General features: G+C 44.0%; 1 protein-coding gene across 1 annotated transcript; it reads left to right on the top strand.

Moving 5' to 3' along the window:
- Positions 1-1842: 1842 nt before the first annotated feature.
- LOC121310021 (WD repeat-containing protein 86-like) lies at positions 1843-20858 on the top strand. Its single transcript, XM_041243217.1, has 6 exons — positions 1843-2697; positions 4554-4695; positions 5897-6311; positions 12289-12424; positions 17429-17532; positions 20087-20858. Exons 1-6 carry the CDS (start codon positions 2496-2498, stop codon positions 20321-20323), a joined length of 1236 nt encoding a protein of 411 aa, XP_041099151.1. The 5' UTR covers positions 1843-2495; the 3' UTR covers positions 20324-20858.
- Positions 20859-23772: the final 2914 nt, after the last annotated feature.

Genomic DNA, 23772 nt, shown 5'->3' with positions numbered 1-23772 from the left:
CTGCTGAACTACAGAAGCAATGGGGTGCTCTAATAAATGTGCACACTGCTGAACTACAGAAGCAATGGGGTGCTCTAATACATGTGCACACTGCTGAACTACAGAAGCAATGGGGTGTTGTAATACATGTGCACACTGCTGAACTACAGAAGCAATGGGGTGTTGTAATACATGTGCACACTGCTGAACTACAGAAGCAATGGGGTGCTCTAATACATGTGCACACTGCTGAACTACAGAAGCAATGGGGTGTTGTAATACATGTGCACACTGCTGAACTACAGAAGCAATGGGGTGTTCTAATACATGTGCACACTGCTGAACTACAGAAGCAATGGGGTGTTGTAATACATGTGCACACTGCTGAACTACAGAAGCAATGGGGTGTTGTAATACATGTGCACACTGCTGAACTACAGAAGCAATGGGGTGTTGTAATACATGTGCACACTGCTGAACTACAGAAGCAATGGGGTGTTGTAATACATGTGCACACTGCTGAACTACAGAAGCAATGGGGTGTTGTAATGCATGTGCACACTGCTGAACTACAGAAGCAATGGGGTGTTGTAATGCATATCCACACGATGAAATGCTGGCTTGTGATCTAACTGTAACACATGTTCATGAGTCTGTTCCCCGTTCCGCTGGTCTGGAATGAAACCAGGACTTTGTCTCAGTTCGGTTTTCTAGGTTCACAATAAATCCATAAATAACAAGACGCAGAATGAAATAAAAAACCGAAAGCGCACGGTGTCCCTCCTTCTCCTGAGCCCTGCTCTTTCGTTAACCAGCTTTTCTCAGGGAAGATTATATTGAAAATCACCTGCTGATTAGCAGTCTGCCTCTCATCCACACATCATACAAAATAATGACTACAAACAACAAAGCCCATTGAGGGAAAAGGTTAAGCAGCTGTCGCATATGGTGCCCTGCTAATCCTTATTGTGCTGCGCCTTTAAGTGTACAACAAAGGCTTCTAGTGTTACAGATCCTGCAAACTGATTCCCATGGTGTATTCCAATGGAAGCAGAAAGCAGCCTGTTATTGGCAAAAAATTCTTTCAGGCAACATTTAATTTTGTTTTTTAATCCTGACATGGAGCGTATTACTGTAAAAAAAAAAAAAAAATTATAAAAAATAAAAAAACTGTTTTTGTGATATGATGCGCCAGGGAGGCTACAAATAGGCTGATCCCTGGAGCCAGCATTACACTTCAGCCTAAAAATAACACCTACTTAAACACACCTCTCTGATGCACTCACCTGCTTCAGTCACAACACCCTGCTCTGTTGTTTACTTACACTGCATACTTTCTACAGCTGTAGCCAATTCATTGTTTGCTGCTAGAACAATAATAATAAGATAGAAGCAAGGCCCTGCTTTTTTAAACAAACACAGCAACACAGGACAGTGATTGTAATGGGAAATACTGTGGAAGAACGACGTCGTCTTTTGTGACGCCGAAGTTTAAAAGGTATCTGGGGGAAAAAAAAAACCAAAAAAAACCCCAGACCTAATAATTCAATCAAAATTCATAACATTACAGAAAATGTAGTCAAGATGTAAACCACTAACCTTTGACCCTAAAACACATGGCGGCACTGAATCCTAGGTGTATTTCTTATTTTCTGTTTAGTAAGAGAGCTTTTTATACAGGATTCCTTTAGAAAAGTAATGAACACCAGTCATACATTAAAACTAAAAACAAACGGTTTGAATGTATTTCACTTACTTACTTTTGCATTGTCGGAGATACTTAACCGAGCCTAACAAAGACGTTGTGATCTGTGGAAGGGCTGCCTTTAGGACCGGGGGGCGACGGGGGTGGGGGAAATCCCTGTTCAGGACAGGAGGGTAGCGTTACTTGGCTTGGAGTGTGGATTGACAGTTTGGATCACAGTTACCATTAATAACAAGCCCACGCTAGGGCAGCATTGCGGTCTGGAGGCAAGTGGGGAAAGTGCCGAAGAGCAGATCAGCGCGCACTTCATAAACGGGGAAGCATAAAACGCGAGAACAGCAAACCCTGGAGAGTGCGGTGGAACACGAGCAAAGGAAGTTAAATCTCTCTGTTTAGTGAGCCTACGGCTGTTTAAAACGCTGCATGAAGTGTGAAAATCCGAATGAAATTTAAAGTCGTTGCTGTTGTTTAAACAAAGACTGGACCAGTATGAATACACGTATGTACGGGTATGGACTGTTTTATTGATTTAACTGGGAATATGTTTGCACCAGTGAGCAGTTAGTACAACTAGGCTAGCAACAAACTGACACACACATAACTTTCGAAGTGGTGAAGTGAATTGTGGGTGTATGTTCCGTGGGACTTTCATCTCCGACACAATGTAACGCGTTACACTGGATTCTCTTTCTGGATCAAGATGATAATAATATGACGATGTTCAGAACTGCATAAGCTTCAAGTGCAGGTGCAACAAAAGCTAATTAAACATCGCCTGTGGCTTTGATGGTTTTCGGGTGGAGCGAAGCTGATGAGCCCTCATGCCGAGGCAGTGGTGATGGGGAGCGGCAGCTCCAGATCTGCTTCCCTGCGGAAAGTCTGCGCTGATCACTGCGGCGGGGTTAACTGGCTAAGCCTCAGTCCGGACGGGCGCTACCTGCTCACCGGCAGCGAGGACTGGACCGCCCGCCTGTGGAGCACTTCGGAACAGCAGTGCTGCATGCTATTCCAGGGTTTGTTACTTCCATTTGTATTTTTATTTATTTATTTATTTATTTATATTGTTATTTATTTATTTTGAAAACAAATGTTAAAGGCCTACCTGTGTATTTATTTCGTGTATTTATTTTTCTTTTAGTTAAATGTGACTATAGGTGTGTGTTTGCGAGTCGCAGGCGAGGTTCCGCGCTTTTCAACATAATGAATAAGTATGTGGTTCTGTTTGTATAGTAACAGGATAGAAAATGTGAACTTGGTGTTTATGATTAAGGAGACGGGTAACTTCTTGTCCGGTGGAGTTGTTGAAACATGTTGCTGAAGTACTGTAAACACAACACTGAGTTATTTTCATGTTTTGCCTTATACATGTGATCAACATCTTTTGTTACTAAAGGATCATGTAATGAAATCGACACGGGCTGAATTCAAAATGAATGATTTAGAACTCGGAGGAAATGCAGAAGACATTCAGGTGGTGTTCGGGGGCTATCCAGACTGAGCTCATTTTGCAGCCCTTATTTTAAAGTGTTATCAAAACATTTTAGTTTCCTATATCCCCCCCCCCCCCCGTTGTTTTTAATAGAGATCACACCTATATTAATTTTAGATCAGCTAGGCCTTTAAAGTATTGTTTTATATATGCCTACTGGTTGAATGTTCGTGCTGCACTCGGCTTGCACAGTTTATAGGCGCACTGGTTGAATGTCCGTGCTGCACTCGGCTTGCACAGTTTATAGGCGCACTGGTTGAATGTTCGTGCTGCACTCGGCTTGCACAGTTTATAGGCGCACTGGTTGAATGTTCGTGCTGCACTCGGCCTGCACAGTTTATAGGCGCACTGGTTGAATGTTCGTGCTGCACTCGGCTTGCACAGTTTATAGGCGCACTGGTTGAATGTCCGTGCTGCACTCGGCTTGCACAGTTTATAGGCGCACTGGTTGAATGTCCGTGCTGCACTCGGCTTGCACAGTTTATAGGCGCACTGGTTGAATGTTCGTGCTGCACTCGGCTTGCACAGTTTATAGGCGCACTGGTTGAATGTTCGTGCTGCACTCGGCCTGCACAGTTTATAGGCGCACTGGTTGAATGTTCGTGCTGCACTCGGCTTGCACAGTTTATAGGCGCACTGGTTGAATGTCCGTGCTGCACTCGGCTTGCACAGTTTATAGGTCTACTGTACTGGACAAAGCGATCTTTAGCAGAAATATTTCCGGTCTTTGATGCAGCTGGTGTCTTTCATTGAAGACATCTTAAAGAAGTTGTGCCGCTCTGTGCAGTGTGTGTTCAGTCATGTACTGGAAGCAAACTAATCCGGCTGCCAGCTTCATAAATGCAGTGCATCAATCAGGCAAACATTTGCTGTGTTGAATTGACAGGAACTACATAGTATGACGATGGGTAAATTTCACAGAAATCGTGAAATCCGTGGGAAAAGCCTTACTCCTGACTCGCGCCCAGACTCAACACAAGGAGTCTCCAGGTGCACAAGTTAGGCAGAATCTGTCACATGAAACCTGTAAACAACACAGGAAGACTTTGTGCAACAAAGGCAGCAGTGGTGATTGACATTGTCATCCATAACTATTAAAAAAAAAAAAAAAAAAAAAAAAAAAACTGAAGCCATGCATCTTGGAATGAGACTGTGCTGCTTTCTACAGTGTTGTGTGGTACACTGCCGTTCCAGCTCCTGTCCCGTCGGTGAGGTGAGGCTAGGAGCTCTAAGCAAACACAAGTGGAGGCGAGCCCGGTTCTTTTGCATGGTGGTTAAGACACTCGCTTGTGGTGCGCAGGGTCACTGGTTCGCATCCAGCCTTCGCTCTGTTACACAAAGCTTCCTTTTTATTTATTTTGTACTCTTCCCTCCCCACAGGCCATGAGAACTACATCACTTCCTGCCACCTGGAGAACGATGCTGCCTACACATGCAGCGCGGACCACAGCGTCCGGAGATGGGACCTGACGACAGGGGGCTGCACGGCTGTCTTCAAGGGACACTCCTCCATTGTCAACAAGTGAGCCTTGCATTGAGTGTTTGTGAAAAGTGAAAGACAGACATGCAAACAGAGAGCTTTCTGTAGCTTAGTATTCAGAACTAGCAACCTTGTTTATAATATATGTTGTGAAAGATTTCTGTCCCGGTAATGCATCGTTGTCCCTCACGGAAATCTATTTTAACAAAAGAAGCCACTCCTGGCCAATAAATGAAAGCTTGTACAGTTGTCTGACAAGGGAAGCAGTTTCTGGAGCTGTCTGTGCAATACATGCTGGTTTGTGTATCTGCCTCATGGCAGGCTGTGTTGCGTATCAAGCTGTACTCATCAATTTAGATGTTCGAAACAGTCTGCAGCTGGCTTTTAAAATGATTTGTGTCATTATCATACTAGTTTGAATACCAAACTGTGACATCTTTAAACAGCCGCTTTGTTTTCTGAAAAGTCTGTCATTTTCTTGTCATGCTGATTGTCAGTGTGCGGCTCTGACTGTCACTCTCCACTGATAGAAATCTGCTCTTTCACCTCGTTCCTAATCTATCTGTTCCCAGCTCTGCATCTGAGCGCTACTTTACTGCTACTGTTCACTACAAAGAGACTACTGCATTTATTTTCCCTCTCTCTGTTTGGTTGTTTTTGCAGTTGACAATTAAAGAAATGATTCATTGAGTTGACACTGTTGGCAAATCTAATGTGTACAGGAGCTGTCTTCCCTCTGTATTCAAGCTGGCTTGTTTGAATGATGAATATGATTAATAGCCCTACTGGCTGATAAAACTATGTTCACACTATTAAACAGGGCAAATGGGTGAGCAACTAATGATGTATTTCATTTTCGCACTCACTCTGGTCATGGTGAATTTAGGGACTGCTTACACTATAGTGGATTTGTTCGATTTTCAACAGGTGCATGCATTCTTATTAATACTTTTATTAGAGAGCTTAAAAACATATATTGCAGAACTCATTGGGTTTATTTAGAATGTCTTCAGATAAAATTTCAGAATTGATAATAATTACAAAAGGTTGTTCAATACCAATGCAAAATGTTTGTAAAGTGATTCTTGCTCTAGACGGTACATATTTGTTTATATATATATATATATATATAAAATCCAAGTGATTGCTTTTGCAGTGTTTCCCAGTTGTGATTTCAATTAGGGATATAGGTGTAGTGAATGAAACGCATTCCCGCTGGTTGGTTCTGCTCTCGTTCCTGCAGAGTCCTGGTGACCCAAGGCTGCCTGTTCAGTGCTTCCTACGACCGCACCGCGCGGTGCTGGAGTGTGGAGACGGGCAGGCAGCTCCAGGAATTCCGTGGACACCGGAACTGTGTGCTCGCTCTTGCCCACTGCTCCTCCCAGGACCTCCTTCCTGAGCCGGACAGTGAGCAGGTCAGAGACTTCCTCATCACAGGCAGCACTGACTGCACCCTCAAGCTTTGGGTCGTGTCCGACGGGCGCTGCTACCGGACTCTGCGTGGGCACAGTGGGGCCATCCTCTGTCTGGCACTGGACACCACAAACAAGGCACTGTTCTCTGGGAGTACGGACTGCACTGTGCGCAGATGGGACCTCACTAAAGGAGAACAGACCAAGGTCTTTCGAGAGCATCAGGGCTCTATCATATGCTTGGAGGTAAGAACCACAGTGAGACAATTAGCTTGAAAATGTGTCGGTGTTACCTTGAGTATACGGTAGCGTACTCGGGTTGAATACGGTGTGGAACTTCAGTAATAAAACCAAGATGTGATGTGAATGAACTGGACCGTGGTGCAGAAGTGGGCTGTCACTATATTGAGAGGCAAGCTTCATCCAGGCCTGTATAAATGCATGTTTAACAGTACATCTGCATGGTGTTTACAGTTAGGCTTGATGCTGCAGACTACATTAATGGCTCTGATTGGCTGAAATGACCATGAGCATTGTATAGTTGCGTATATCCTTGCTTTATACTCTATGTATAAAAGCTGTTGGTAACCTTCACAACTGTACATTGCTTTGTCGCTGCAGCATGAGCTGTTCTGTACCAGCAATGTTCTAAGAAAGATGTGTGAATAGCTAAAATCTAAACAACGAACACTAATGTACTTGCAAGGTGTGCAAGAATAACAACTGGTGTCTTCCAGTGAACTGCACTGCCATGAAACAGGCTTAGCAAGGCATCGGCACCAACCCAGGAAAGACCGCTGGTGTAACAGTCAGTGCTGTGTGATCCGCTGCCGTGATGGATTCTGTCCTGTCCGGTCAGTGAGATGAGGTTAAAAGCGCTAAACCATGAGTGCAGATGAGCCCGGCTGTTCTGCATTGTGGGTAAGATGCTTGCTTATGATGCGCGGGGTCAACAGTTCACACCCAGCCCCTGCCCTGTTAGACTGGATGCAGGCGCTATTCTTGGAACAAGAATGTTTATATCTGGTAGGTTCTGCAGGCATTTCTGTCTTGATCTTTCTATTTATTTGTGCTACTTTGTGGGGGAATGTGTCTGTTTAAATGGATGATGTGATTCTTCTGTACCATGCCTGATGGAAAGATAAGAGGAGATTTGTGTGCCACTATAGCCCTTCATCAGCGCTGTTGCAGCGAGGAGGTGATAATAAGAGTTCTCGTACTGGACTGTGCCGTTTGTTTAGACTGTACTGTAAACAGTTTGAAATGTTCTGTACACGGTGTGTCCTTCCTAGTTCTAGAATGGCATGCTGTGATTTAATTGCTATCACAGGGAGCATTTTAAAGTGTTACTCTGGGGTAAATGTTCATGGTTAACAGGAGTTTGTTAGAGGCTGTGTCATCGGTTTACATTTGTTCTCATTTCCAGGAATGCATTCTGTGTGGAATGTTTTAGCCTGTTTTAGTGGGTTGCCGGAAGTGCACAGCTCTGTGCAAAATAACATCTACAGGTCAGAAACATCTTGGATTGCAGCAACAGAATTTAAGCTATGTTTTTCTCGTGCCACTACTTGTCAATCTTGCAGTTGCTTTTAGAAATCTGTGGTGGTTCCCAATGGAATGGAATTCACTATTTCATCACTGTTCAATTTCAGGGATGAAAGTAAGACTCCCATTGCAAAGCAGTTTGATCCATTCCTCATTTTACTATGAGTTTAAGACACACCTGAGCTTGTTATCTATACATACTGTGGCTAATCAAGCTCTTAGTAAAGCGTGGAATGGGTAAAACCTGCTGTGCAGTAGGAGTCTGATTTCTATTCCTGGGCTTTATTATGAATCCCTGCATATAATCAGTACAAAATTACACATGTGAACTCCCTGGAAATAGTCACAGTGCTATTACAGGGGAAGATCACATGCCCCAACAGGTCAGTACAGTATTAAATATAAAAAGCAAAGCCTGGTGCTTTTAAGAAGTCTGTTTTCATCCAGCTCTCATCTCATTCCTGTTGCCTCTTTATTCATTCAGAGAGCAGCATTCCTTTGCAGCTCCCGGCTAAGCAGTTAATTCTCTTGCTTTTTTTTTTTTTATTCCTCTGTGATCAATTGCCAGTTAACGGATTGCTTTAATTAGCTTGGACTCTTGTGCAGCTCAGGGAGGTGCTGGTGCTGAAGAAGAAATTGCCCACGAAGCCACCGACCAGTGAGCTGTTCTGATGCCAATTGGAGGGAGATGCACAATGAGGAAATGCACTAAGGACTAACCTGTTGGAGGCCTGGTTTAATACTAACAGGGATGGGAATAAGCCTCCTATTGCATTGCAGTCTGGGCTCATACAAACAGGGATGGGAATAAGCCTCCTATTGCATTGCAGTCTGGGCTCATACTAACAGGGATGGGAATAAGCCTCCTATTGCATTGCAGCCTGGGCTCATACTAACAGGGATGGGAATAAGCCTCCTATTGCATTGCAGCCTGGTTTCATACAAACAGGGATGGGAATAAGCCTCCTATTGCATTGCAGCCTGGTTTCATACAAACAGGGATGGGAATAAGCCTCCTATTGCATTGCAGCCTGGGCTCATACAAACAGGGATGGGAATAAGCCTCCTATTGCATTGCAGCCTGGTTTCGTACTACCCGGGATGGTCTTAAGCCTCCTATTGCATTGCAGCCTGGTTTCATACTAACAGGGATGGGAATAAGCCTCCTATTGCATTGCAGCCTGGTTTCATACTAACAGGGATGGGAATAAGCCTCCTATTGCATTGCAGCCTGGTTTCATACTAACAGGGATGGGAATAAGCCTCCTATTGCATTGCAGCCTGGTTTCATACTAACAGGGATGGGAATAAGCCTCCTATTGCATTGCAGCCTGGTTTCATACTAACAGGGATGGGAATAAGCCTCCTATTGCATTGCAGTCTGGTTTCATACTAACAGGGATGCGAATTGCAGTTTCACCCATTGCAGGTTTTTACTGCGAGCCTGGTTAGCAACAGTGTGTCTTAAACTCTGAGTAAAACCAGGAATGAATAAACTGCTATGCAATGAGAGTCTTTATTCCATCAAAGTGCGATACAAGTGTACAGTTGGCTTGTGAGACCCATAAGGAGTGAATAGCAGTGGTGGTTATTCTGGATGCAGCCTGTGCTGTTTGTCTCATACCTTCTATAGTCTTAGCTTAGAGTCAGTATCGTGTCTATACACATTTTAACAATACCTGTGAAATGTATGGGACCTTGCTGTATTGCTTCCTAGTCTTACAACTCTTCCTGTACTTTTTTGCAGTTATGAACAGCTATGGGTGACTGATCTGTCCTGATTCTTAGTTGCAATGTTTAGTTTCTGGCTGCCATCTCAAAATTAGCATCTTCAATCTTTCCGGTCAGGTAGCATCAAGTTGCACACAAAAGTCTAAAAATAACATTTTAAATAGTTTGTAAAGTGCCTACTGCAGCTGTAATTTGTTAAATTGAATGACCGAGACCAGAGTTAATAATAAGCAGTTGTTTGTAACAAACTTCACAGGAATGATATTGTGACTCTGGAGATGGCTAACCCGAGTGTCGTTCTGCGCCACTGGCTGGCAGTGTTTCAGTGATGGGTTACTTCATCTTGACTCCTGTGTGCTTCAGTTTGCAGCCATATTTACAGCCGTGCTCCCGCTAGTCCTTGATTTTCTGTTTTCTTAAATCAAAAGGATTGCTCAGGTCACCCTGCTTGAGGCATGTCAAGTAAAATTGTTCACAATTGACAAAGAATGCTTGTGCAACACTGGGAAGGGCAGATTGTTAAGGTAAAAAAAAAAAAAATGCAAACAGGATTAAGAATAAGAATTACTTTGAAAGAAAATCTGTGATGGGGGGTATTTCTGGAAATGTTCACTTCCAGGCAGCAGCCTACTTATGAGGACACATGTGACTAATAAACTTAAAAGCATGATGTTGATGCCTGTCTAGACACAGAGACATGTGTTCCTCCTTCCTGTACAATCCCATCATTAAGCACAGTTCACTGACGTTACAGTCGGAAGATCACAATGCAATCCTGGGCTTGTATAGTGCCTTTCATGTGGAGGTGCTGATCTGATCAGACAGCTGTTGCCGGTACATCATTATTAAACAGTCTGGTTTTTATTTGTATTTTAATGAGTCAGACCGACAGATTTCTTTAGAGAGGGAGTTCCCTTATCTGAGTGTGTAATTACTAACATCCTGCTGCCCCAGACCAGAATGAAGAAACTATTCCGGTTAGTGCTGCCTGTGCAAGGGATGCAGGGGTCTCAATATTATAAGAGGGTTAGGTATTTATTAGTCATCTTTGTGAGTTTTTCAAAACATTGGAGATGGTCAGTAGCCAAAACCGTGTTTATGCTTTGAAAGTGGAGCAGTGCTTTTTTTGTTATTTAAAGGATGCTGCCTTTGAATTCATCTAAAGTGCTCAATTGTGAGAATATTGAAGAGATAAGGATGTATTTTGACATTTTATAGAGACCTGGTTGTATAACTGCATTTTTTAATACAGCGTTTCTCAATCTTGATTCTTGTACATGATTTCCTCTATTAGTATTTTGGGACAATCTGTCTGATCACTGCCCTAGGTAATCAGAACAGTCAGACAGTCTCTTTCTTTGGTCTCCAGTGTTTAACACTGTTATTATAACTAAACATACTGTCATAGCTGGAGCAGTTCTTCGGGGTTCTGCAGTTCACTTTTGTAACAGTTGGCTTCTTTGTGTTGTGTTGTGTGTGTCAGTCCAGCACTGCTTCTGAAATGAAATCAGTAAAGAATCTGCATTCTCAGCCTGCGATGAATCTCTTTCCTGGAGTGCTGTACTGGGTGGTCAGCGTTCAGCCTCCTCCCCTGGGTCTCATTCAGTTCTAATAGATCACTGTTGCCTCGATGTTGGTATAACTCCAAAGTGGTGCAGAGCCTGGAGCCCCCCTGCTGTGGAAATCCACAAATCTTCCCCCTGCCTGTGAGCACTTCTAATAAAATGAACTACCACTGCGAGAATGGACTCTCTGCTCTCCTTAATAGCCTGTAAGACTCCTGTGAAAAGAACTAGTCTGTGCTTGGGCTAGTGCTTTTATCACAGATCAAGAGGCTTTTAAAATTGTGACGTCTCTTAGTGGCTTGAGTTACACAAAGAACAGAAAGCTATTAAAAATAAATAAAAAATCCTCAACAGAAATGATGCTGGCACTGTAGAAAGTTATGTGGTTGGGGTAGCAACGGTGTGAGGCTGGGTGTTTGAAAGGTGGTAAGCATGCTGTCTGGTTTGAGTGAGACTAGGAAGATAAAGTCTGCAAGAGCTCACTCAGTCCTGGAAGCTGTACTTGTGTCTGTCACTGTTGTGAGTTCAAATAATGAACTGTGTAATTCACAGCTTTCATGCTGTCGGAAAACATGTTTAGAAAAGAACAGAAACTGCATTTTAACATCCTGGAAATGTGATGTCAGACGTGCACTGTTATTAGCTTCTCTTATTCGCTATCCAACTGCAGCGCTAAATATGTTTTCAATTGATTATCTCATTTCAATTGGTATTCCTGTCTTGCAAATCCATCAAAACATTTTGTTTACCGAGTGTGTGGCAATGGAAGTGACAGAAGATTTCAGAGATCGCATTTGACAAGGTTGAGGAGTTATAGAATGGATAGGGGAGAACTATATCTCGTTTATGGAGTCCCATCTCATGACAAGGTTGAGGTTATAGAATAGATAGGGGAGAACTGGATCTTGTTTGTGGAGTCCCATCTGGTGTCATTGTTTTGTAGAGTTAGGCCACGGCACACCAGACCTGATGCGACAAAATTAATAGAACCCATACTTTTAATCTTTCACACTCGAGGCAATACTGGAGCCATGCAAAATAAATAGGAGTGAATCCTATTTTTTTGCAATTTTTGTTCGAACAGCAACGAGGGAATTGAGCAATCAGAGAACAGCTTCAATGCACGGTGTCAAACTTGGTTTCAGGAGTATCCAGAATGACGGAGGAAAAAATAATGTATTATATAAAACTTGATTTAGCTGAGAAGATGCCGTGAATGAATCATTCTGAAATATAAATCCTGTGTGAAACAAAACATGTATTGTATTACCATAATGTGATTTCCCAGTTTTAAAAAGTACAATAGTGTGCTGTCTTTGTGACGTGCCCATTTATAAGAACACCCTATAAGTTGTTTGATGCCTAATTGTCTTGTTTTTCAGCTTGTTAGTCAGCACTTGTACTCTGGGAGTGCAGACCGAACAGTCAAGTGCTGGCTGCTGGATTCAGGAAAGTGTGTTCGGACCTTCAAGTCTCACAAGCGCACCGTCAGTGCAATCAGATACCACAGAGGAATATGTAAGTGCGTCTGGGTAAGGCCATTGTAGACCATTGGATTGGCTACAAATATAACCTGGAGGACTTTTAACCAATAATAATGTTGTTCATGAAATTCAAATCCTTGGCACAAACATCCTTGCTAGTTCATGTTTATTAACACATTAAATTGGGCCCAAGAGTTAATGCTGTTGTTTCCAGTTTAATCCCTGCTGCTAAATAAAAAGCATGCAGCCTCCCAGTTGCTCCAGTGGAAAACAGCACAGTTGAATAGGTAACTGGCTTCCACAGTGGCGTGCTCTAGCTGTTTCTTTTAGGGTCCTGTGTTACAGTTCATTAGCCATGGTTGCTTAGCGATGTTGAACTTGCCTGAGGTTGTACTCACAGCTTTCATTCCCTAAGCACATTCCCTTCCTTAACATGCTGAAGTAATAAAGGTAGGTTTTGAATGGGAGCTGGCGACTCTGCAAGAAGCAAGGGGTGCGTGCTGAGAAGCGCAGCCTTGAAAACTGGGTGTTAAAGTTGAACTCCAGTGTTAAATGTAACCTTATGGCGTAGTTCGGGGAGCACAGTAAAAGGCACTTGCCTGCTTTTCTCTCTCTCTCTTTCTCAGCCAGTTAACCCGAAATCATGCTGTCCTGTCCTTACTGATGATATTCGGCTGGGGGAGGGGAAGCGGACGCATTTTGGGTATATCCTCTTTCGGGCGGGGGATGACTCGGCAGCTGCCCCCCCCAGCTGCTCCCAATAACTGGCACTGTGCTCTCGCCGGTTTCTGGGCGGGGTTTGTGCAGCACCGGGGATCCCCTCTGGCTGTACCATCTGTCAATCCCTCTTTCTTCCCTATTTAAGTTGTGGACTATTTCCTGCTCTTGTCTTTCGTTTTGTGATGGTTTTCATACGATGCAGGAACCTCCGCCTCGGATTCACCTCAAAATATCTTCATTTTTCCGATGAACCAACTACTTAATACAGACCTCTACCCAGCACCCAGACTGGCTCCCTGGCACTACGGATATCAAAACACCCCTGCCAGCAAGCCAGTCTCCGGAGCAGCTATTTTATAAGTATCGACCACTCGTCAAACTTAAAAAAAAAAATATCGACTTCCCAGCTGGAAGTGAGCATATGGTGAGGTATAACAAACATACCTTTATATGAGCTTTCACGTTGTCTCTTCTCCCAAGCGCAATTCAGCAAATTTGCTCACACAAGACAAGCGGCAGTTCTCTCCACAGCAGCAGCGCAGCAACCAGGAGACGTACCCGAACTCATCCCTATGCTTCATAACAATATTTTGACGACATGACATGAACTCCTTCATTCACCCCATCGCGTTTTAATTGCTTAATTAATACACAGTTCTACAATATGGACAAACCGGTTGCTTTTGCATTACTTCGTTGGCATTCGCCACTCCAAACATGGCCTCCGTCTCTGGCTCAGCACTTCCGGTCTCCACAGCTAACATTCTGACCTGCAACTGGGCATCAGCCTTCTCAATGGCCACAGCTAAAGCCTGTAATGAGAAATCAAGTCCAGCCACCATATGTGGCTCCTTGCTTGCCCCAGCCCAGGCAGTCTGGGTCCCGCCCTCATCTAGCCATTCCACAGTACAACAGTTACTGCATCTGCTTCAGGCTTCAATCAGATGTCGCCATCCGACGTGACGCACTCTGTTGATTCTAGGGCAAGTAACAGAAGATAGTCAGTTCTACACACGCCCTGCGGTCAGACACAGATTCAATCCATCCTGCAGTCACAAATGCTCATTCACTCTGCACTGCCCCGCAGTCACAAATACTCATATGCTCTGCACTGCCCCGCAGTCACAGACTCGCCCTCTCTCTTTCTTTCCATCCGATTCATATGCAAAACCTTCCGTTTGCTTCCTCTAAACCCAGAATCTCCGATTAAAAAAATAACCCACAAAATATCGGGAAGCACCTAATCATTGATCTTTTCGCCCTGGTGGGCAGTTCCTCCGGTCTCAACGCCCTAATTCCCCTCGATTTAACTCTCGCTTTGTTACATTACAGCTTCCGACGCTATTAATCCGTCAAATCAGCAGGCCACGGCGCTTAGCTCTCAATAGCGGATATTTTAGATGCTCTTAATCGTCCCTTCCTCGGAATCACCCGGGTCACCGTCAGTCCGAAACCAGCCTCCCACTCGACCAATCCTGGACTACATTTGTCAGCTCATTATCAACTTCCAGGTATTTTCAATCTCTAAACGCAACTGGTTATCTCCCTTCGGGCACTTCAATTTCGCAATTTGCATTATTCCAAAGCAGAACATTCATATCATGCATTCTTACTCGCCTCAACTGTAAAAAAAAAAAAAAAAAAAATAAAATAAAATATATATATATATATATATATATATATATATATATATATATATATATATATATATATATATAAAAATCTTTCAGAAGCAAGGAAGGTTCCGCCAGAGCTTTCAACAGTCCAGCTTTTCTCCATACTCTGATCATGGCAGCCATTTCCAAAGTCAAGGCTAACGCTAATTCCCATCTAGTATGTCCGCTCATCCTCTCGGATACTACAACATTAATACATGGCAAGAGACATTGTACGAGACTGGAATCTTAACTCATAGTCAAGACAGGAGTTCCACTATTTGGAGAATGACTGGAGTTGTGATACTCAAATCTCTGAATGTGGGTTCACCTTTTCCATTCCAAGCAGACATGACAATAGCAAACCACTGACCGATCCTGTTTTAACCAACACATAGGATGTTCAGCATCTCATCTCTAGACATCAGGATGTGGTACTCCTTGCTGCAACACAGGAACACTCAATTAATGTAGTTCCGGCTGCTCATCTTCAATACAGATCACCAAGTCGCTTTAGCAAGAACATCAACTGCCGCTGCAGTTTTCTGCATCCATCCCCCCGTCCTCAAAAAAAAAAAAAAAAAAAAGTCATGTTCCTAGGTCTGTGACAGACATGCAGAACAGAACGCTAGGCTCCGGATCTGCATTTATCTGTGACTGTGGTGACAGACCGCTGCTCTCGCTGGATTGCAAGAGCTACATATGCTGAATGTGAAACAGTCATACTTGATGCAAGAAGCTTTGGCAGCGGACCAAGACACGTCTTAACGTCGGCCCGGTGAGGGAAAAATGTACAGGAGCAGTACTTGGACATGACGTTAGCTGCATTAAAGGAGCAATTGGTCCTCAAGTTCCGGAGCCTGGTTCCCAACGTGGACTCTCGTCCGTCCCCCCTTCAAGGACCTGACGTTCATCTGAACTCTCTCCAGTCTCCTCCGCTCCGCATGACAGTTCATGTCTGAGGCTTTAGCTCCTTCTACCCGGTCCGCCTACTGCACTGCCTGGTGAACATTCCTCCTATTCTGCACCCAGAACCAGATCTCTGATTCAGTCAGCAAACTAGACCACTTCCTCACATTCATTACCTACCTATGGGTCTCTTTGAACCTCCTCCCTTTATCTGTCAGATCCTACATCTCCAGTATTCAACATCAGTTCCGTCTTTCGTCCATCCCTGCTCCACAGCTCCTGTCCGCCCCGGCTATCAGCCTGACTCTCCGCAGCATGGAAAGAGCTCTCCCAGCAGCCGTGCCTTCAAGGCTACCAATATCCTCCGACATCCTTAGACTTCTAATCTTCTCGCTTGGGAACGGCTGCTTTAATCCATCGGATGACCCCAACGTGGAGGTGCTGTGTCTATGCTTTCTTCAGCTTCCTTCGTTGTTTGGAATTCTCGGTTCCTTCTCCATCCAGCATTCGAGCACTTGGCTTGCGACGCTCTGACCTATCCCAGCTTCCTAGTGATCACTTCGTCCTTATCCTGAGGTCCTTCAAGGTGGATCAACTCCATAGAGGTCACTTCATCCAGCTGTCAAAGATTCATTCCTCTCTCTGCCCCAGCTCTGCTTTAACCAGGTATCTTGCGACCAAGAGCTGTCTTCCCACAGATCCTCTATTCTCAGACCACTCGTGTTCTATTATCTCTAGACACTGGTTCTCTTCCCACCTCTCCTCCCTCCTGACAAGAGACAGATTTCCTTCCCAGTCCTATTCTCCTCATTCCGGATCAGAGCTGCCACCTCAGCTGCACGAGCAGGGGTTAATCAACGCACAATGAAATCCCTGGGATGTTGGTGGTCTTCTGCCTTAGAGACCTTTTCCTCTCCACAGCGCGGACGGCCTCCAATCCATAGCGTGTCCCTACTAACCTCCCCATGTCCTTTTAGTTTTCCAGTTCACGTTTATGTGTGCGGCGTGCGGTTCTTTCCTGTTCTGCGGGGAGTCGAGGGTCCATTTTTGGGGGCTGAATTGAGTCTCAATCCCCTGGCCGGGCCTGGCTCTGCCGCCCAGGTTCCTCGTAGGTCAGAGGGGACCCCCGGCCACACCTATTCTTTCGCAGATCATGCGCTTTAGCCTCAGAGAGGCTCTAATCTATACGCCTTTCTCTTAACCCTCTCTCATTTTCCTCCAGGTCCCACGGGCATCCAGCGGGTGCCGGCCCTCACTTCGGGGCTCATGCCTGATGGAGGTCGATTCTATGGACGAGACCTGGCTAGATCTTTTTCCTTTCCAGGTCCGGGTACCTTTCTGTCCCCCCGGGGTAGCTGGGTCTCCCTACCACCAGGCAAGCTGCCAGGACAGGTCCTCCACTGAGGGGGGTGGAGATTTCCTCTATCCATGTCGTCCCCTACTCGCCACAACCACTCAAGCAGCTAGTGGATCTTCAAGCAGTACGGGACCTGTCCTGTTTGTTCCACTTTGTCACTAACACTCTGTCGCCCAAGTCCCACATGCACTCCATTCCCCTTCCGCCTTTGCAGGAGTTCCGTGGGGAAAAAAAAAAAAAATATATATATATATATATATAATGTGGTGTGCGGGGCCCTATAATTAATATATATATATATATCATTAATTATAGGGGGGGCGCACGAACGCAAACTCTTTCACTGCCAGTTTCACTATTTCATCCCTGTACAGTATTTCATTATTGTTTTTTCCAGTATTTACAGGAAGCGGTGATGCCTGTGCCAGAGCCTTTGATACCAAATCGGGGGTCTTGAGAAGAGTGTTTAGGGGGCACACCTTCATCATTAATTGTATACAGGTGAGGGTTTTTATTACCATACAAAGGCATGAATCTTCCTTCACTAACATTCACTGTCACCCCCTTTGAGAGACGTGCACTTCTGTGGGAGAAGCACACACTGTAGGGGAATAGCTCCCTTCCTGAATAGCTCAGTAAGCACACACTGTAGGGGAATAGCTCCCTTCCTGAATAGCTCGGTAAGCACACACTGTAGGGGAATAGCTCCCTTCCTGAACAGCTCGGTAAGCACACACTGTAGGGGAATAGCTCCCTTCCTGAACAGCTCGGTAAGCACACACTGTAGGGGAATAGCTCCCTTCCTGAACAGCTCGGTAAGCACACACTGTAGGGGAATAGCTCCCTTCCTGAACAGCTCGGTAAGCACACACTGTAGGGGAATAGCTCCCTTCCTGAACAGCTCGGTAAGCACACACTGTAGGGGAATAGCTCCCTTCCTGAACAGCTCGGTAAGCACACACTGTAGGGGAATAGCTCCCTTCCTGAACAGCTCGGTAAGCACACACTGTAGGGGAATAGCTCCCTTCCTGAACAGCTCGGTAAGCACACACCGAGAATAGGGGAATAGCTCCCTTCCTGAACAGCTCGGTAAGCACACACTGTAGGGAGATATTCCCCTTCCTCACAGGCATTGTTTTGGTTATTCAGCTGATTTGTGTTTATTTATGACCTGCTGATGCTGTGTAAGTTTAGGGGCCGATCAGATAGTATTTAACTGGTTCTTGAGTACTATTGAATATTGTGTTTAGTTCTGGTCACCTCGCTATAAAAAAGATATTGCTGCTCTAGAAAGAGTGTAAAAATGAGCGACCAGAATGATTCCGGGCTTAAAAGGCATGTCATATGCAGACAGGCTAAAAGAATTGAATCTGTTCAGTCTTGAACAAAGAAGACTACGCAGCGACCTAATTTCAAGCATTGAGAATTCTAAAAGGTATTGACAATGTTGACCCAAGTGACTTTCAACCTGAAAAAAAGAAACGAGGACCAGGGGTCACAAATGGAGATTAGACAAAGGGCATTCAGAACAGAAAATAGGAGGCACTTTTTTACACAGAGAATCGTGAGGGTCTGGAATCAACTCCCCAGTAATGTTGTTGAAGCTGACACCCTGGGATCCTTCAAGAAGCTGCTTGATGAGATTCTGGGATCAATAAGCTACTAACAACCAAATGAGCAAGATGGGCCGAATGGCCTCCTCTTGTTTGTAAACTTTCTTATATTCTTATGTTCTTATGTACAGATGCACACCACTGGCACAGAGACAGACCGGATTCATTACGCTGCTATGTTTTAAACACTGTTCCCATTAAATGCTGTTGGGTTATTTTTTCCCCTGAGGCTTATTTCCTCTTCTGTCTCTCTGGGGAAGATTTCCATGGAAACGAGGTTAGAGCAAACGAAAAAAAGGCAAATAAACATAGAAATCCATGCATTTGAACGCAGTGTTCTAAAATGTAAATGTTTTTACCGACATTCATTTAAAATTCAGTTCTATAGTAAAAGATGGAAATATTTTAAATTATTCAGATCAAAATTAGTCCACTGGACTCCCTCTTTCAACAGTGAAGTGGCTCTCCTGCAAGTTTCTTTTAGGAACCATCGAGAGAATCAAACAGTAGAAACAGCATTAATCACAGATTAATGCTGTCAGCACTAAGTAGAGTAACATTATAGAAATATAACCTCAGGATTACTGATTCAACCCTGATTTAACGAGTCCTGGACTGCCTTCCCTGAATTAGCACCAGGGATTGCAATGTAATAGATTACTAATGCAATAGATTCTGTGGTGGGTTTACAGACCCTGATTTAACAAGTACTGGACCACCTTCCCTGAATTAGCGCCAGGGATTGCAATGTAATAGATTACTAATGCAATAGATTCTGTGGTGGGTTCACAGACCCTGATTTAACGAGTACTGGACCACCTTCCCTGAATTAGCACCAGGGATTGCAAGATCAGTGTTAATCAGGGGCTGTGAAACCTTAGGTTAGTGTTTTATATTGAAAGTTGATTTGAATGTGACTGTTGCTCTTTTCAGTGGAGTTACTGTATCTTTGATAAGACCTGTGTACTCAGGGGTTTGTTTGTAAACAGAACGGTGCTGGATCTCATGATTAAGGAAGAGGGATAGCTTTTTTTCTTCCTAGGTCTAATGTATTGACTATGGTTTACAGTAGCTTCCACATATGCTTCAAGTTCTCATCTCCTTGTGGGTTTCATGTCTTATTGTTGGTGTCAGTAGCTGCATGCCCACCTTTGCCTGCCACGTTTTAACATAATCCTCAGGTTTGAATAATACCAGTGGCAGTTCTACCAGCAGGAGTGGCGACACCGGTAAGAATGGTAGTATTTGGGCATTTTGCCAAAATGCTGTCGTAGGCATCACATCCTAAAACATTGTTACAGTACACTTTTGTCATTCGTTTCATGGAACGGGAAGACTTTTTTAAAATTGTGTGTTAAGTTTATAAAGTATATTTTCTTGCCTAAAAGGTACCAGATCTTGGATCAATGATTCCAATCCAGTTTACTGTTCTCATGTTCCAGATTCACAAGCAGCTGCTCTACACCGGCTCCCACGATGGTACTTTACGAGTTTGGGATGTGCGGAGCGTTTTAGAGCAGGACAAGGAAACCCCAAAAAAGGATTCCCAGAAAGGCAGTCTAACTCGGTTGTGCAACAACAAGGTGGGCTGCATGTGGGGCTCCCAGCCCCAGAGGACAGAGCGGAGCTCACAGGCTGAGAGAGAACTCAGAGAACAAGAGGGTATCGAGCTTGTCTAACAGCAGCCCTGAGGACAGAGCGGAGCTCCCAGGCTGAGAGAGAACGAGAATGAGAGAGCATCGAGGACAGAGCAGAGCTCCCAGGCTGAGAGAGAATGAGAATGAGAGAGCATCGAGGACAGAGCAGAGCTCGCAGGCCGAGAGAGAACAAGAATGAGAGAGCATCGAGGACAGAGCAGAGCTCCCAGGCTGAGAGAGAACAAGAATGAGAGAGCATCGAGGACAGAGCAGAGCTCTCAGGCTGAGAGAGAACGAGAATGAGAGAGCATCGAGGATAGAGCAGAGCTCCCAGGCTGAGAGAGAACAAGAATGAGAGAGCATCGAGGACAGAGCAGAGCTCGCAGGCTGAGAGAGATCGAGAATGAAAGAGCATCGAGGACAGAGCAGAGCTCGCAGGCTGAGAGAGAACCAGAATGAGGACATGTCTCTGTGGAAGACTTTAATAAAATTTATTGTACTAAATAATTATTATATAAAGTTTTATTTTCAATATAACATTCTGTACAGTGTTTTTTTGTTTGTGGGGCTAATTAAAATTTTTAGAACCCTGAAATCCTTTTTTTTTTTTTTTTGTTCCGGGTGGAAGAACATTCACTTCAGCCAAATCTGAAGAAGGGTCTGACCACATACAGGAAGTAAATACATTTGATTTTCAGAGTTGTTTCTGTGTGTGTGTGTGTGTGTGATAAGAGTGGTTACTTTATTTTTAAACCCAGGTGATGCTTGTGAGAGAGGAATATATTCAAGTATTTTTGTTCAAGTGCATTGGTTTAGAAACAACATGCTTACTATAGAAGGTGAGAGCACCAAACTCAAAACAATACAATTCTCAAGTGTTTGTTTTTCTTTTCTAATGATAGCCAAAGCTGTTCTTTTAGCATGCCCTAGTGCTTCTGCCCAGCAGTGTGCTCACCAAAGTAATCCATACAACAGTTAAGGAGAGCCGAAGTTCAGTGAGTGTCCTCTGATCCTACAACTAAGCCAATTCACAGCACCCAGGAGCTCCAGAGTGAATGCTGCCACGCTCCTGGCCCCTAACACTGAGCCCTGCAGGTGTGTGCTTTGAGCTCCTGGGCTCCTGGCCAGTAGGGTCCTCCTCTGTAGTGTGGTAAGTAGAAACAGTCCCATCGATGTGTGACTCCCTGCAGAATCCCCTTTGAATATTGACAGCTTTGCTCTGTGCTTCTATTGGGTTTATTTGATCCCTGAGATAAACATTGTTAAAGGCAGAAAATGCCTAGATGCTTACATTTAGCAAAGTAATGGATTTCATTGCCGATTGACATCCATTCCATTAGACTGTTTGTAGCACGTGACCCGGAAGAAGTACTGATTAGCAGATCTGATAGGACCAGCATTCTAACCATACTGAAAAAAGAAAGTGGGCTTAATATACAGTACATGTTGAAGTAATTTCATTTTAAACCAGCAGTGTTTCTCAGTGTTAACATTTTTCTTCAATTCATTGATATAATCATTCATCTTCAAATATATAATAATCCAATTGTCCTTTAAAAGTTAAACATTGGAGATTTTTATATATAAACAAAAATTAGTTATCCCTTATATAAGGCTGTGTTAATCAAAACACAATAGGGAATAACTTAACGTGTGACTACAAGGCTAAATGAATCTAGTTCTGAACTGTCACATTTGGCTGACAATTTGTCATCAATTTGAATCAACTCGCAACAGCTCAGCAGCAGTAGAAAATCAACTGCATTAAGCAAAACTCTACCAGCCTGTGCCCTCCAGCATTGCATTGCAGACAGACATCAGGACCAGCTCAGCCACACAATTATACAGTGATAAACAGTAGCAAATGTCAGCTAATCTATGGGGTAGTGTCTGGTGCATTCCTCAGCTAAGAGGGTAGGACTCCCTGGTTTGTTTGCAATCCGTGGTTGAAATGCCTCTTGGCCACACCCTCCTCATGGGTAACCCATGGTAACTGATGCACTTGAACAGCATTCCTCAGTCACTGAAAGCCTTCACTGGAGTTCAAAGCATGTGCGCTGCAGCCATTACCTGGGTGAAAAACAAAGAAGAAATCAGAAGCAGGCTGCAGAAGTCAAAATGTATTGGGTGAGAAACGGACTGGTGTCCTTCTAATAAATATAAATCTTCAAGATCTACGGGTACTTCCATACTGTGTGCACTGACTGATAAGACCTGCTGTTACGCACTTTGCTGTACCTTTTCTTTACAAAGCTTATGTAACGGGCAGTGTTGTGTGATACACTGCCATTACAGATTCTGGCCTGTCCCTGGTCGGTGAGATGAGGTTAAAAGCTCTATAGCAATGAATGCAGATGAGCCTCTTGCATTGTGGTTAAGATGTTTACTTGCGGTGCCCGGGGTCGCTGGATCACACCTCTACCCTGTTACCCTTGGTTATGTTTAAGTGTGCTTTTACTTTTGGGGAAACTTGTGAGGGGTGTCTTGGATACAGAAGAATATGTAACCCAAGCGCTTACTAATGTCCCTCTGTCAAAGAGGAATGTTACAAAGACTCTAATCCACCTTAAACCTGGTTTTCCAGACTCTCCCTCAAACTCACTGTTACTGTCATCAAACACATTTACTGCACCATGCCTACACCTGTAAGCAGTGTGTGAGTATAAGACACATCGCTATCCTCTGTGGCCATTAATTTAGAATTGGAATTTTAAATCTGTTTATACAAACTCTATAGTATGAGAAATTGCCTTGCCAAGACTGCATTGTAAAGCATAGTATAGATAGAAAACCTGGTACAATTATAGAAGCAGGGACTGAAGGGGCTGTAGGAGCCAAGCTGCTTTTTAAATTGCTCCAGGTCTGTATAACTTAATGCAAATTTGATTGGATGCGACATGTTACAGTATTTTTATTCTTCTTTCACATCTCGGCTTCCAGCTGGTGACAACACTTGAAGAAATATCACTGGTTATGAGAGGAGCCCTGCCTCGCTGATCAGGCACCCTGAGGCTGGAACTCACAGGATTCACAAAGCTATTTCATAATAGTTTAGACACACTATCATGAGTGTTTATAGGGACCCTGAATACAGTGAAGCTTTAACAGTGCAATAAGCCGTCACATTTTAGAGAGCCATGCGCTCAGGCTTTCGGTACATGATTGTTTTAAGACTGGAGAACTCAGTAAAAGAATATCTGGCAGAAATAAAAGAAATACAGCACTGGCATCTCTAGTGCATTTGGAGATGTGAGCTGCCCAGTGCTGATACTCTGCACCACACTGCTCCAGTCTGTTAGAACCTGGCTACCCGACTCGATTAAACATCATCCTGAACTCGAATGTTCAAACTCGAATTAAACAAAATATGTTACCTACAGTACTAGGGAGCTTTATCCTTTACATACTGCAGATGGAACCAGTTATAACATGATGCATTAATCAGTTTTACAGAAACATGGCCGGAGTTTCCAATAGATGGTGTTGAAAGG

The sequence above is a fragment of the Polyodon spathula genome, chromosome 3 (genome assembly GCF_017654505.1).
Source record: "Polyodon spathula isolate WHYD16114869_AA chromosome 3, ASM1765450v1, whole genome shotgun sequence".
NCBI classification, from domain to species: Eukaryota; Metazoa; Chordata; class Actinopteri; order Acipenseriformes; family Polyodontidae; genus Polyodon; species Polyodon spathula.
This window is presented reverse-complemented; position numbering and strand designations above follow the sequence as displayed.